Genomic DNA, 13,722 nt, shown 5'->3' on the forward strand with positions numbered 1-13,722 from the left:
TTCTCTAACCTGATGGAGGTTGAATCAAACTATGGCAGGTGGAGCGTGGAGCAGTGATGAGGAAGCAAGAGCCGAATTAACTCAGGATGGTCTTTCTGATCATTCACTGAGCATCATTTTAAAGCTTTAAACTGAACACGTAACCGATACACAAAGGATGCAGATTTAGTTCATGTCATGTTCATTCAGACCAAACATTTCTGCTGTAGTTACTTAAAGGACAGGACTTTGTATGAACTGGTAATAGATATATTCAAACAAAGATGACATGTGGTGCTCCCCAAGGCTCTTGAGCATCTATATGCTCCCACTAGCTCAGATCATTGAAACAAACCAAATATCTGATCATACTTACGTTGACATTTGACTCTATAAAGTATTACTAGCTCAACACGAGACTCTGGTTCCATTCTAAGATTAAAACAATGACTCTGTAGGAACCATAAACAGTATTTTGGGGTAATGATCACTGGGTGGATGGTTTGTTTTATTTGGTTGTCATGGTGATGTAGAGTGTGGGGTTATGTGGATGTGGTAGGTGAAGAGGGGGTTGTTAGTTAGTCACGGAGGTTTTGAGGGCTGGCTAGCTGTAACTTTTGTTGACTGCTGAGCTTAATTGCACAAAGATTGAGTACACTAAGCTTGAATTCACTACATTAATGATGTCTTGTTATGTTCAACAAGTTTAATTCTGCATTCTGCCCATTACATTACACCTGTAAACCATGAATCATGTTTAAAAAGAGCCTCCTGAAATTACTGTCTCTAGAAATAAAGATTAACATCCAAAGATTAGTTCCCGGCTTCAGGCAGCAATCTTCAAACCAGTGGAAAAGCCAGAAATCTTTGGTTTTGGGATTCTGAGTTCAGTTTTTAATAGCAATATTAAAGCAGGAACCAAATCAGCCTTTTACCACCTGAATTAAATGGACTGATGGCTCAGGATGAATTAGAAAAACGTCATCATCAGTTTTCAGTAGTCTTGACCACATTTACAACACATTGGGTAACTTTATGTATGAAATGTGCTATATTAATAAACGTGTTTTGCCTTCTCTGGTCAATTATATTGCTTCTGGAAGGACGACGCCATTGATTCATCTTTTTGGTGTATGTGTAATTCCCATCTGACCGCTAGGCGGCAGTCACATTAACGAGAATGCATACAGGTGGGCTAATGAGACCAGGTGCAGGTCAGGAAGTAAACACTCTGTTAGCGGCGCGTGCAGATCACGTTGAGGTGACCGAGGATTTATAAGCGACAGAGCTTCGTTAATATAGATTCCACCTGGATGTATGATCAAGTATTTGTGGATTAACTGAATCTGCAAAGGCAAAGGGAGCCTGTTTTGACATTCTAACTGGATATGAATGCAACGTCGCCGCTGCGCGTTTTTCACTCATGCACGTGCACGAAGACGGACCTTCTGTGATGGAGGAGGCTGATTGGAGGATGGAGCTGCTGGGGTTGTTGCTCTTCCACGGACTGGAAGCTGCAGAAGCTGGCATGTCCACATCAGGTAAAGCTGCGCTTCTAAATACTTGTTGGCAAAACATATTTTTAGCTGCACATATTTAATAAGCAAATATGAGATTTGTTTAATGAGGATTTGCTGACTGGCCTTTTTCTGGGGACTTGAATGTTGGGGTAACAAAGTCAAAGTGGGCCGTTGAACCAATGCATTAGTGGAAAAAGCTGAAAAATGCAAGAAGTTTGTTTGTTCTAAGTGAGCAATTTAGGAGAAGCTGTAGATGAGTTGATGTCAGAAATGTCTGAGGAGGCTGCAGATTTGTTGCTTTGTGTGATGAAGTTAAATGTCAGAATTGTTGGTTGAACGATTTGTTGCATGGTTATAAACTCGAAAAACAAACAAATGTGCAAAGCGTTCGTGTTATGTTGACATGTCTGCTGTAGGCTAGCTGGATTCTCCAGATTCTTATCTTTTAAAGCACAACAGAGTAACAAGTGCTTAATTAAATGGCATGAATTTCCAACTTCTTAATGTCTCAGAAAGGCACATAAAAACATTAATACCAAAATAATCCATTTTCACCTAGAGTGTATCCTTAGCAAAATGTTAAACATGCATTAATCTTAATGAAGATGCTAATTATAAAAGATATTCCTGAGTCATGCGTAAATATACCAACTATAGGTGGGACTTTAACAGGATTGCGTTTGATTCATTATTTATATAAATAACGCGTTAAACAAATGAACGCATTTAATGCAGTTTGAATTCCAAACAAGGCGGAACAGGAACATTTGTCAGTTTCACAAGTTTCTGGTACACCGATTAAAGTCATGCACACGTCAGAGCTTGGCTAACAACTTAGCGGCTTAGCGTTACATTTAGGGAGTTTTTAGAACCGTCTAGTAACTGTTAAAAAATCAACTAGTGACAACTCTAGCGACCTTTCCTGGTGTTATTGGAGACTGACATGAAAGCTTAATGAGCCGCGGATGCTGCTGCAGGCCCCTCCCCTCACAGCTGCAGGCCCCTCCCCTCACAGCTGCAGGCAGAGCTACAGATATTTACTTGGGCTGGAGGGTCGTACTGGAAATGAATGAATACAAAAGAATCATTCATTAAAATTTAGATGATTATTTGGTGGGAAAAGCAGTGAAAATGGCTCTTTTGTTAGTAAAAGTTGCAGACTTCTAATCTAAACGGAACCACAGTTCAGTAGTTTGAGCTGGAGGTTAATATTTACCACTAACCAACTTGAAACTGGCCTCAGCCACATCAGAAGTTCAGATCGATATGTATATTTAGCTCAAACATGCAGGACGTTTCCTGATGTGTAACGTTGGTAATATTCAGCCCTCTGAGACTGAATAAAAACTTCCTAAATCATCTGGTAGTGATGGAACCATGAGAAAGATCTCTCCGGAGCATCTCCCACATCGTGCTAGAGGCGTTAGCTTGTAGATGCAGCTCAAATGCTTCTGTCATTAAAACTAAAGAAGGAAAATGAGCCCACTTTAAACGGCCTTTCTTAAGTATCAGGATAAACTCAGATGTGCTAATGAGGGTTGCGCTCCACCTCTGCAGCTGTGCATGATGACCTCTTGTAGCACAAACTGAATATCCTTAGTCCTCATTAATCGCAGACAGTCAGGGTGAATCGTGGATGAACATCCTGACCTCCTGCTCGGTTTGAGCAGCAGCTTTTATGGCTGCAGGACCGACCTTCTCCATCACAAACGTCTCATCGGTAGTTCGTATCTTGTTTGCTGGAGATGTTTTGCTCTTTTCAGCCTGCTTACTTTTCAACAGCTGCTTTTCGCCTGTTTTAAGGCGATGACTCGGGGTCCCTCTCCACCTTGTACGGTCTGCTGTGAGATCCTCGAGGGACAAGATGTAGGTGTTGGGTGTTTTTGGCGTTGGGTGTGAGACAGGACACTGTCTCCATGATATGGCGGATGCTTCTCAAGTTGTTGAACCTTTTTCTCCTGCCTGGCACAAGTGCTCTATGTCTCGTTGCTGATGTTGTTTTCACCACCAGCTTCCTGTTTGTCTACAAACAGGTTGTTAGGTGAGCAAGTGTTGTGGCTGCTTTTCCAATCCTATTATCTATGTAGCTGTTTAGGGAGAGATTATCATAGCCAAGGACAGTACACTGGTGAAAAATGTCACACTTGTAGTCATCATTTGTGATGGCTGGTGGTTCCCTTGTACCCTATCCCCAAAATGTTTGTCTTCTCAAGTCCGAAATCCTTGCAGGCGTGGGTGAAACTGCCCGTCAGTGCCTGTAGCTCCTGCAGGTTGTGACTGCTGCATTATCAGCAAATAACGTGTCTCTGATAAGGACTGCGTGAACTTTTGAGTCCTCGTTAAGACATCTGTGCTTTTCCTGCGACTTCAGATGAAAAAATGAGCTGCTCCCTTTTTGCTACCTGGTGTTGCACTTCACCTTTATGACCACCGGAGGGCAGCAAACACTCATTAAATCATCCAACTCCCCTGCAGAGAAACAGAAATAGACCTGAAATGAAACTTGTTTGATAAGATAATTGTGGCATATTTTAGATAATTCTGTAATTTTAATAAACCATCCACTCTACTGAGAGATGGAGAAACACTCACTGATGGCATGTTTGTGATTTTTAGGTTTGATTTGTTTCTGAAGGACGAGTGTTTTGTGTGATGCAGCCTGCAGAAGAAGAACAGGCCCGTTAAAGAGACAAACCGTGAAATCTTTCTACAGGCTGCTTTTATTGTGAATTAATTTATCTCATTAGCACGTTTTATTTTAGTTAATATGAATTTGTTTCATCAACTTTCTTTTCTTTTTTTCTTATTCTTCTGTTTCATTTTATTTTATGTCGTTCACTTTATGAAAACTAATCTAATAGCAGAAGTTGCCGTTTTAATCTGAATACAAACATGTTTAATTTATTCTCTTGTACAAGTTTATTACCTTTTTTATGTTATGAAATGAGAACTATGTCTCAGTTTATACCAGGTGAAGTCTAAATAAGCAAATAAAACTTTATTTATAAAGCAAGTTTTATACATTATAAAGGACAAAATGCTTTACATGATAAAAGCAACAACTTTTACATATTAAAACACAAGCCTTCACACACGCGCACACACACACACACCAGTAATGTAAAACACACACCCCATCATACTCGCACATAATATATATATAGAGATTTTTTATTATTATTATTATTTGTTAAATCTTGTTCTGATTATGGGAGACTTGGACTTCCACATTAAAGTCTTCTCCATCTCATCTCAGCTGGTGTCAGTGGGGTTCAGGTCTGGACTCTCTCTGCTCCCTGAACTAGTCCCTGAACCGGCCTGATGAATCCGGATGCTGTTGCCTTCGAATATGACGGCGCCATCAGGGAGGAACACTGATAAATTCAGAGTGACTGCATCTGTTCCTGCATCTGGAGTTACTGAGACCTGAAGGAACCTCAGATTGAAGCTCTGCATCCACAGACTGGTAGAGTAGAAACTAGTCTTGATGGCTGAGCATCGCTCTGAATCTGGACTTATCAGACCACACGACGTTTTCCCCAACTCCATGCGGCAAAGCTTCGGTTTAATGAATTGGAATTTTATTTGTTTTTTAAAAAAGATTCTCCTATCATAATTATTACTCTGATAAATGATTTTTGTTGGGGTTACACAGCTGTTGAGCTCCAGTAATCCCAGTTCTCTTCACACCGAGTCAGGAAGTCTTCCTACTTCTCAGTGTTAAACATACTGTTGATTTTCTTTTGTTTTATCTCCGTGAATCTTGTGTTGTTGTTGGCTTTAAAACTTCACCAACTGTGTTAAATTGTCAAGAAATTGGCAGCAATAATGAACTGAAATGGATTACAGCTGTTGTTTAATTCACGTGGTAGAAAAGGGTGATAACACCAAATTCCTGATAATTTTCCTCATAATGGGAAAAAAAAGAAAGGACAAAATCCAAGTCGAAAATGATTTTTATTATTACTCTTTTAAATTAACAAACACTGCTATACATATTGCTGTTTTTTTATTAATTTTGAATCATTTTAAACAGTTAAAGCATTTGGAAAAGAAGTTATAGTTGAACAGGCGACAGACAGTAGATGACTTGTACAGTAGAAGATCTACAGTCGATGGCTTTCCTATGTGTGTCGAGGGGCTCCGGGATATTCCAACACTCAGACACACTGATGTTTTTGGTTATCGTCTCGCCTCTTCGTGTTGACGTACAGGATTAAAGAGCCCCGCTGCATCACATCGTGAAACAACCAGTCACATTAAATCGAGATAGAAACAGCCCACACGTTCTTTCCAAACAAGTAGCAGCAAATTGTAGTTTTCTGCATCCAGCACAACAAAATTCATCCAAGCACAACTTTTAATTTCTCTGGTTATAAAACAGGTTGGAACAAAGATGGCGACCTCCTTTAAACACCCCACCCGCCCTCCCCCCGACATAAAATTCATTAGGAATGTCTCAAGTAAACAGTCTCAGATGTCGCTGCTAAATCCTTCTCAGTGCATCGTATTTAAAACCCTCATCCCTTTAAGATACACACATGTAAAAATAATGACAAAGACGTTCTTGGTAGAACTCAGTATCCACTCTTTCATGTCAGGCCAGCTGTAGAGAGAGTTTTCTTCATCCCTTCCTCATCGCCAAACAGTGAATCAGTCCAGCTTCCACTAAGTACCTCCATGTTGCTCCCAGAAATCAGCACATGTGAGCAGAATTTAAACATCATTTCTTTACTAAAAGTGACAGATTTACAAACACTGTATAAACAGGGTTGACATCATTGGCAGCTGGCAACAGTCTAGACCACAGTGGCTTTTTTTTCTTTTTAAATTTGAGCAAAATCCCTCCTTTTTAGACAAAAATGGACGAATTACAGGATTACACGTCATACAAAACCATTTTTTGGCTTTTTGAAACCTGACCTGCCTTCTGAGAGGCAGCATTGAGGAGGGGAGAAAAGGTAAGATGTTTCAAGAACAAAGAAGTGCAGCGCAGGAGGGTTTTGTTCAAACTTTTTTTTTAAATGTTTGAGCGAAAAGATGAACCTCTTGGCGATGAAAGTTTAAAAAGCACCGCCTCTGCAGCAGCCAGCAGTACTGCTGCCGACGCTCCTCACAACGGGGTTCTACTACACGAGAGATGATCCCTGACATCGATGTAAATCACATACACTTTGTCAAAAACAGATTGTAAAGTTCAGGTACAGAATCACTGAGGAAAAGCACACAATACTATAAAGTCAAGCCACTATGGCAAAATAGAAAGTATTGAGGAACTAGTCACTGATTGAAAAGTTGGCTCGTATCCTTTTGCAACACTGAGGAGTGCTCGGGTCATCCTGCAGACGGCCGCGTCGCTTTTCTACAGGCAGATTAAAGGAGAGGACAAAGTCTCAACAAAACACTGTAAAATTCAATCAGCACAGGCCATAAATACACTTAAAGAGATGGAAATAACATCAGAAAAGTGTACACTCTATCCTGAATTGCAAGGATGAATTTAAATGAAAAATGCTCATCGTCTCTCCTCAGAAGTCCCAGAAGAACGCTGACCTCGCTTTAGTGATTTATTGACTGATTGGTCTTGGCAGAGTGCAAGTGTCAGCCACATGGCTTTTTAGATATTTTCAAAAAATATATATTAAGAAGTCGTTCTCTGGTTGCAGCCACAAACAGGCGTGTCTTTCTGCAGAACTGTCAGTAAACAAGTTGACGCTCTGGAGTTGAAATGGCGACGGGACGATGCCGTTCAGGGTCACTGCACACACGATGACGAGTAGAAAATTTCACGCTAAGTCGGACGAGAAGAAACGCGGCATAGCCCTTGTGGGTCTCCTTCCAGAGGGGGAAACGGCTCACATGGTCAGCTTGGTCTGGACTTTTCTATGTGCTTTAAAGACACCGGAGGGTCTCGGGATGGAGGGGCGGTCGATCCTCGCTTTGCTTTTCAACCACAGTGTTTGTTTCACAGTGGCGCCCCCCCCCTCTCACTCAGAGCGCCAGGAGGGTGGGTGAGTTGAGGGAGTCGGAGGACTGGTCGCCGCTGCTGCTGCTGCGCCGGTGGGCCTTGGAACAGGACTCGGAGGAGGGCGAGGGGCTCTCGGGCTCCAGCATGGTGGGATAGGTGAATATGAGGTTGGGGGCGTTTGGCGTGCTGGCCGGGGTGGACGCCACCACTACCGGCGTGTTCAGGCTGTCTCCGTCCGGGCAGTACATCCCACCGCTGATGCCACTGCCACCCAGGCATATCGGCTTGATGACGGAGCGCTGAGATTTGCCCACGTTTTCCTCCGTGTCCTCTGGTTCCTGCTTCACAACCACATGGCTCATCTGAGCCCGTCCGGCCATGTTGGGGCGCATGGTGAGCGGGAGTGGGGTGCACTGCTGCTGCTGGTGCCGCTCCTCTATGGGCAACTTACACACAGGGTTATGGGCGACCAGCATGAACTCCAGCTTGTCTCTCTCCTTCTGAAGATTCTCGATCTCTTTCTGCAGGTCTGCCTTCTCCTCCTCCAGCTTCTCCGTCTCCTGTTAAGAGCAAAAAAGAAGATGCACATGAACTTAGATGAACAGTGACACAACTGCATGTCACGATTTGACAGTGGCACCAAAAGCTTTCAGTTTCCAGTGGTCATGATGCATTTGATATGTTCAAATGTCAAGTTTCTTTAAGCCAGATTGAGTCGGTGATTCTCTAAATGGCCAATAGAGAGCAGTGTTTGCTTCATTCCCCTAAAACACTTAAAACCCAGAATTTGACATGAAACGTTTGGACCGATCTGTAATCTTGAAGCCGTCTGCTTGAATTTGAGTGTGGAGTAATAACTGTTTGTTGTTTGTGTCTATGAGGTGCGTGATCTGCATCAACAATGTGTCAAGTTAAAGAAAAACTCTGGAGAAGATATTAGTAGACAAAGATAAGCTGACGTGCTGTCTGAGAACTTTGACTCAGGGGCAAAGGTATGAGGAAGTAAGGTGGGAGCTGTAACAGAGATGCTTATGAGATATCAAATAAGGCTCTGTACAATATTGTGACTAAATTCTGGTGGACGGCAGACTTCCTCATTTGGATTTTTCTTTTCTTTTCCTTTTTTTTTTATTTTTTATTTTTTAAATAAATCAGGCATAGAGAAGGAAGGTTTTTCTTCTCTGAAAGTCTGTTCTGTGGTGGGATTATTTGTTCCAGCAGAAGTCTCCATGTAGGATTGTAGAAGGTAATTTGCCTCTTTTTACAAAATGTTCTGCATTCATGAAGATGGCTGCCTACAGCAAATTCCATTCCAGAGGTTTTTTCCCCTCTTTTTTCTTTTTATGGCCTGACAAGCTCAACCTCACTGTAATTCAGCTAATTAGTCCATTTAGATGCTTTTACTGTCTGCGAGGCTCGAGCTGCGAGACAGCCCTACCTCTGTCTGCAGCTGCCCGAGACAAAAAGCTTTTCATCGCTTGTCATCTCTTCCCTCAGACCTCACGCTTAGAGGCGTGGTAAGTCAAACCCGTCCAGTGAGGTTGTAAATTAAGGAGTGGAGTTTAAAAAAAATCTGGGTTTCTGACACACTTCAGAACAGAACTGACCTTTTTTTTCACTTGCAGAAATGATTTATTTCATTTTCAGCAAAACACTGAATGTAAAAATGCACCAAAAGATGGATTCTGCAGCTAAATTTAAGAAGACAAACAAGATACCCACCCCTTGCAGCATCTCTGTGAGCTCTCGTCTGCGGTTGCGGCATTTGGCTGCAGCCAACTTGTTCCTCTCACGTCTCACCCTCCTTTTCTCCTCTTCCTCCGGGGTCAGCTAAGGGCGAGCAATGACAGGCCATATAAAACAAACTGTTTTTGCTGGATGTGAGAATGCTGTCATTTTTTTTTTTAAATCCTATGTTGAGCCAGTCACTCACCTGCTCATCTCTCTTGCGTCGGCCTCTGGCGTCGCCGATAGAGCGGATGACCCCAGGCCGAGCCAAGGTGTTGTGCGCCAGCAGCCCCGGCCCGTTGGTCAGGTGATGGCCGTACGGGTGGGAACGAGAGTAAGGATTGGACATGGAGGTGATGACGGTGGGCTGCACCATCCACTGCAGGTCTTGGCTGGTTGTGATTGCATTGATTGTGGGGATGAAGGCACTGTTGGAGCCAGGCATGTCAACCCTATACTTCTGAAAAGGGAAGGAAAAGGTGATGAGAGAGGATGTAGACTGGAGGGAATAGTTCCAGAAAAGTGGGGTGGCAGCTGCATGTGGAGGGATACGTCTGTAGGTTGATGTGCTGCCAAAGGATGCAATTTAATTCCATAAGCATCTTAGCCTCTTGTGTTGCTCACAGCACAATCGCAGTGACGCCTCCGCCACCACCCACCATTATCAAATTCACACATTTTCCACATTTCAAGCTTATAGTAATGATTCAATCCACATAGGCTGTGTATGTAACCCCTGGAGTGGAACAGTGACACATACTGTGAATCATGTGGGAAAGCCCAAGGTGTCCAGTGCATCTCATATTACTACAATAAGCACAAGACAAAAAAAATGCTGCTGTGAATCTGTGCACGTCTGCACCGGAGAGTTCCAACCAAATCTAAAAGCTAAGGGGATGTTTTTAATGGAAGAAATAAAAACTTTCTCCCAGACTGAGATGTGCTTGAATTCAGGAAAAAAAAAGATTGATTATAATGGACATAAAGATGAAACTGTAGCTAGGTGAGGCATCACAGTGATTATAAATGAAAGAAAATTACTCCAAACTTAAATTATTGGCTAAATTTGAGGGATATGAATGTCAGATCAGTCCTGCTTCATGCTTCTGTGTTGCAGACAGAGGAGCTGTTCATCCGCTAGTGTGCGTAATTTACGCACGACCCCCATCTCCGTTATTCCCGACTTTCCGTCGGATATCCCGGCAGTCTACTGGAACTTTGTTTATCTGGTGACTCACTGTGTATGAGATTTGTTAAGCACATGCTAATGTTGCCCAGTTCCAGTAAGGGGGGAAGCAGCCAGCTGTAAGAAGCCTTGTTATCCAGAATTATGCGAAAGACCCCCCACCTTCCCTCCCGTTTGTCCCCCAATTAAAACCAATAAAATTTCCATTAAACACAAACAAGAGTGAATAAACTATGTGCAGAGGAGTCTGACATTCAGTGGAGTCTGATAACGATTCTAATGGTCTAATAAACAGAAATGATCTTGTTTCTTTTGTGTCTGTGACAAAAAAAGGTCACGTTCCAGCCCGCTGTGATGAAAAACAGGCAGTCAGCGGGTGATTACAGGGAACCAGAGCAGTTATAGATACGGGCCAAAAGTCATTTACCATAATATTGCGCGAGTCTGACGACGCTTTTTCCACAGAAGCGCACAACACACAAGGCAGGGTGTGGAGGGGAGGGGGAAACAACGTGCCTATTCCCGGATTTAGATCCTATTATTTGGGAATATACTGGCACGTTGTCATCATGGATTTACACTTGTTCACCCACAGTTGGTGTGAATGTCTATTTCTGAATGTGTGACATATAAGGCTTATTTCAGAGTTTGGTGAAGCAGGCTCACTGGGAAAAGCAAATAACTACCATTTCCTCGGTGAGAGGAAATTCCGCCTTCTGATGGCCCTGTCCTCCCGGTCTGAGCGCGCTTCCCGCTGGAGGAAATGTGCCATGTGCAGCCCGAGACCCGTCTGATCGAATTAGACTACCCTCAGAGTCTGCGACACACACACACGAACAAAATCAAACCTAGATGTGCTTTTTGCTGAGCCTTAATCCGCATTCTGCAACAACACAAGCCACCGCTGGCCAAGAGAAACCTGACATCTCCCAACCTCCGTGTGCCCATGAACGCAGTGCACGCCTGTTGCGTCCAGTAGAAGCTTTATATCCGGCCTCTTTATTACCACACAGCTCAGAGTGTAAATAACTCGGTGTATGGTGTTTGTATGTTCTGGAGGGATTTATGTAGGCGCGTAAAATGAGTCTTTACCAGCGCAATGGACTCGATTATCTTCTAGCTTTGCGGACAGACAAGAAAGACAGACAGCGCTGGACTGAATTTCACATCTGGAAACGAGAAGCTTTTTATTATTATTATTATTATTATTATTATTATTATTATTATTATTATTATTATTATTATTCTCCCGCTAAAGAATTGCGAAAATATTTCCTAAAAGTGACAATTCTTTGGAGAATTGTCTGATGTGTTTCCTTTCAATGCGTAATCCCGATTTTTTTTTAACTCTTTACTGTGTGCACTGGGCTGGCCAGCGCGTAAAATTTCTGTTTAATTCAAATATATAAACAGGTTGTCAGCAGAAAGCTTTATGACAGAATTTAAATAGTAAGAGTATGAAATCAGTTTGCATAAATCGAGTCCTGCATCTGTTGAGTCACTGATGTAATCAGTGTGACCGGGTTCATCCAGGCGACCTGGTGAATTTTTATTTATAGTCTGTTTCATGAAAGAAGAAAAAAATAACAAATACATCAACACTACATTCTGTGCGATTATTCATCTGAAAGAGTTACATTTTTATATCAGACCATGAAATAATCTGTCTTTACTTGTTACCTGGTAGCTTGAGGTAGAGATCGGACTTCCGATCGTGCTGCTGCCGCTTGTGAAGGACTCTGGCTGGGCCGGAGAGGTGCTGCTGCCGCGGGACGAGGTGTCGTAGTTCCCGGAGTAGTCCTGGTACATGGTCCAGGAAAGATGAAGATTTTAGTGGACTGTTTGAGCTCTGGAGCCTTTTTTTTCTTTAAATCCCCGCTTTAAAAGGCACCAACAGGAAAAATAAAAATCCTCTGACTCAAGACGTTAATTGAGATATCCAAGAACGAGTTGGAAAACGCAAAGTGCAATTATGTTTCTCAAAATTAGCCTAAAACATCTGACAAATGTTGCAAGTTGGATATTTTTTCTGCAGCGTTAGCCTGCTTGTTAAGTCTTCAACTTATTGTGCTTTGATTATTCTGCTCCGCAGGTAGACTACTCTCTCAAAGATCCTCTCAGGTGCGCAAACTTCAATTCTAAAGTGAGCAGCACACCTTTTCAGCAGCCAAATCCAGCAGAGACGAGTAAACATGTAGTCAGTGACTCACGCAGGTTAACGTTCGCTTTAAAGCCTATTGCCTGTTTTCAGTCTTCAGAATATTTTCCGTCGCCTTGCCTACTTCTCTACTCGGAGCGCTCTGCTGTTCACGGAACAGTTCGAACTTTTTTTTTCTTTTCCTTTTCCCCCACTTCCTAGCGATGACTCACTTCAATGGCACTATGAAGAACTGCAACGGCTTTTCAACACCAACGAAACGGCCCACGTCACGCCTGGGCGTTGCAACTCCAGCCAGGGAGGGGCCTGTTCTGCATAAGGCAGCGAAAGAGAGATCCGCTCTGACCATGCTTCTCCCAGTGGGCTCTGGAGACATTGTCGAAATACGACTTTACAGTTAAAAACAGAGAAAATATGTCTCCAATATGAATTAGTTGTTTCGGACGTCAGTAGCCGCTCCGGAGTTCACCATTTGTCTCACTTGCATCGGTCCATTGACGCATGTTTCCTAAAATGGGCAGTTGCGTCAGAGTGCGCGTGTGGGTTTCCTTGGTAAAGTGAGCGTCAGACACTGGAGGGATTCCCTCCCCTTTCGCGCTGCTCTCCGAATCCAGGTTCGGTGTCTCGTCAGCGCAGGAACACACGAGTTTCAAGCCGTAAAAGTATCTATTTGAGATTTATTTTTAAAATGAATTCAGTATCCGCATGTGTGGATCCTGTCAGCGCGTGAAACTATATATCCACCGCCTGAAGACCTGCATGCTCAATATCCAGCGGCGCTCATCCTCCTGTCCTGCCAGCAGACACACTCGGAATGATTGGACATGGGTCGTTTGTGCACACTTGAGTCTTGTGTAATTTGGCACCAACGTTTTGTGCGTAATTTGGAAGGAGGGAGAAAACAGTGCCGAGCATGCTGCATGAATGGTCAGATTAATGTGGCCTGCTGGTTAGGTCAACACAGCACTGAAAGCAAAGCGAAACGGCTTCAAAGGGATCTCTGAGAAATATGGGGTAATTGTAATTCGGACGCACCGCATAAACAAGGGCAAGGCGCCCAGAATGTGACACGTTACAAGATATAAAATGGCGAATTAAGTTTAATCCAATCTGCTATGGTTCCTATTTTAATCTTGTGTCACCACAGCTGGTGATGCTGAGCTCTCTAAAAGCTGTTTGGCGC

General features: G+C 43.0%; 1 protein-coding gene across 1 annotated transcript; it reads right to left on the reverse strand.

Moving 5' to 3' along the window:
* Window positions 1-5,437: 5,437 nt before the first annotated feature.
* Window positions 5,438-13,108, reverse strand: fosl2 (FOS like 2, AP-1 transcription factor subunit). The gene is made up of 4 exons (XM_041971400.1): window positions 12,062-13,108; window positions 9,401-9,655; window positions 9,190-9,297; window positions 5,438-8,027 (listed from the first exon to the last, which is right to left on the reverse strand). Exons 1-4 carry the CDS (start codon window positions 12,188-12,190, stop codon window positions 7,491-7,493), a joined length of 1,029 nt encoding a protein of 342 aa, XP_041827334.1. The 5' UTR covers window positions 12,191-13,108; the 3' UTR covers window positions 5,438-7,490.
* Between the last annotated feature and the right edge of the window lie 614 nt (window positions 13,109-13,722).

This window comes from Melanotaenia boesemani, chromosome 20 (genome assembly GCF_017639745.1).
Source record: "Melanotaenia boesemani isolate fMelBoe1 chromosome 20, fMelBoe1.pri, whole genome shotgun sequence".
In the NCBI taxonomy this organism is placed as follows: domain Eukaryota; kingdom Metazoa; phylum Chordata; class Actinopteri; order Atheriniformes; family Melanotaeniidae; genus Melanotaenia; species Melanotaenia boesemani.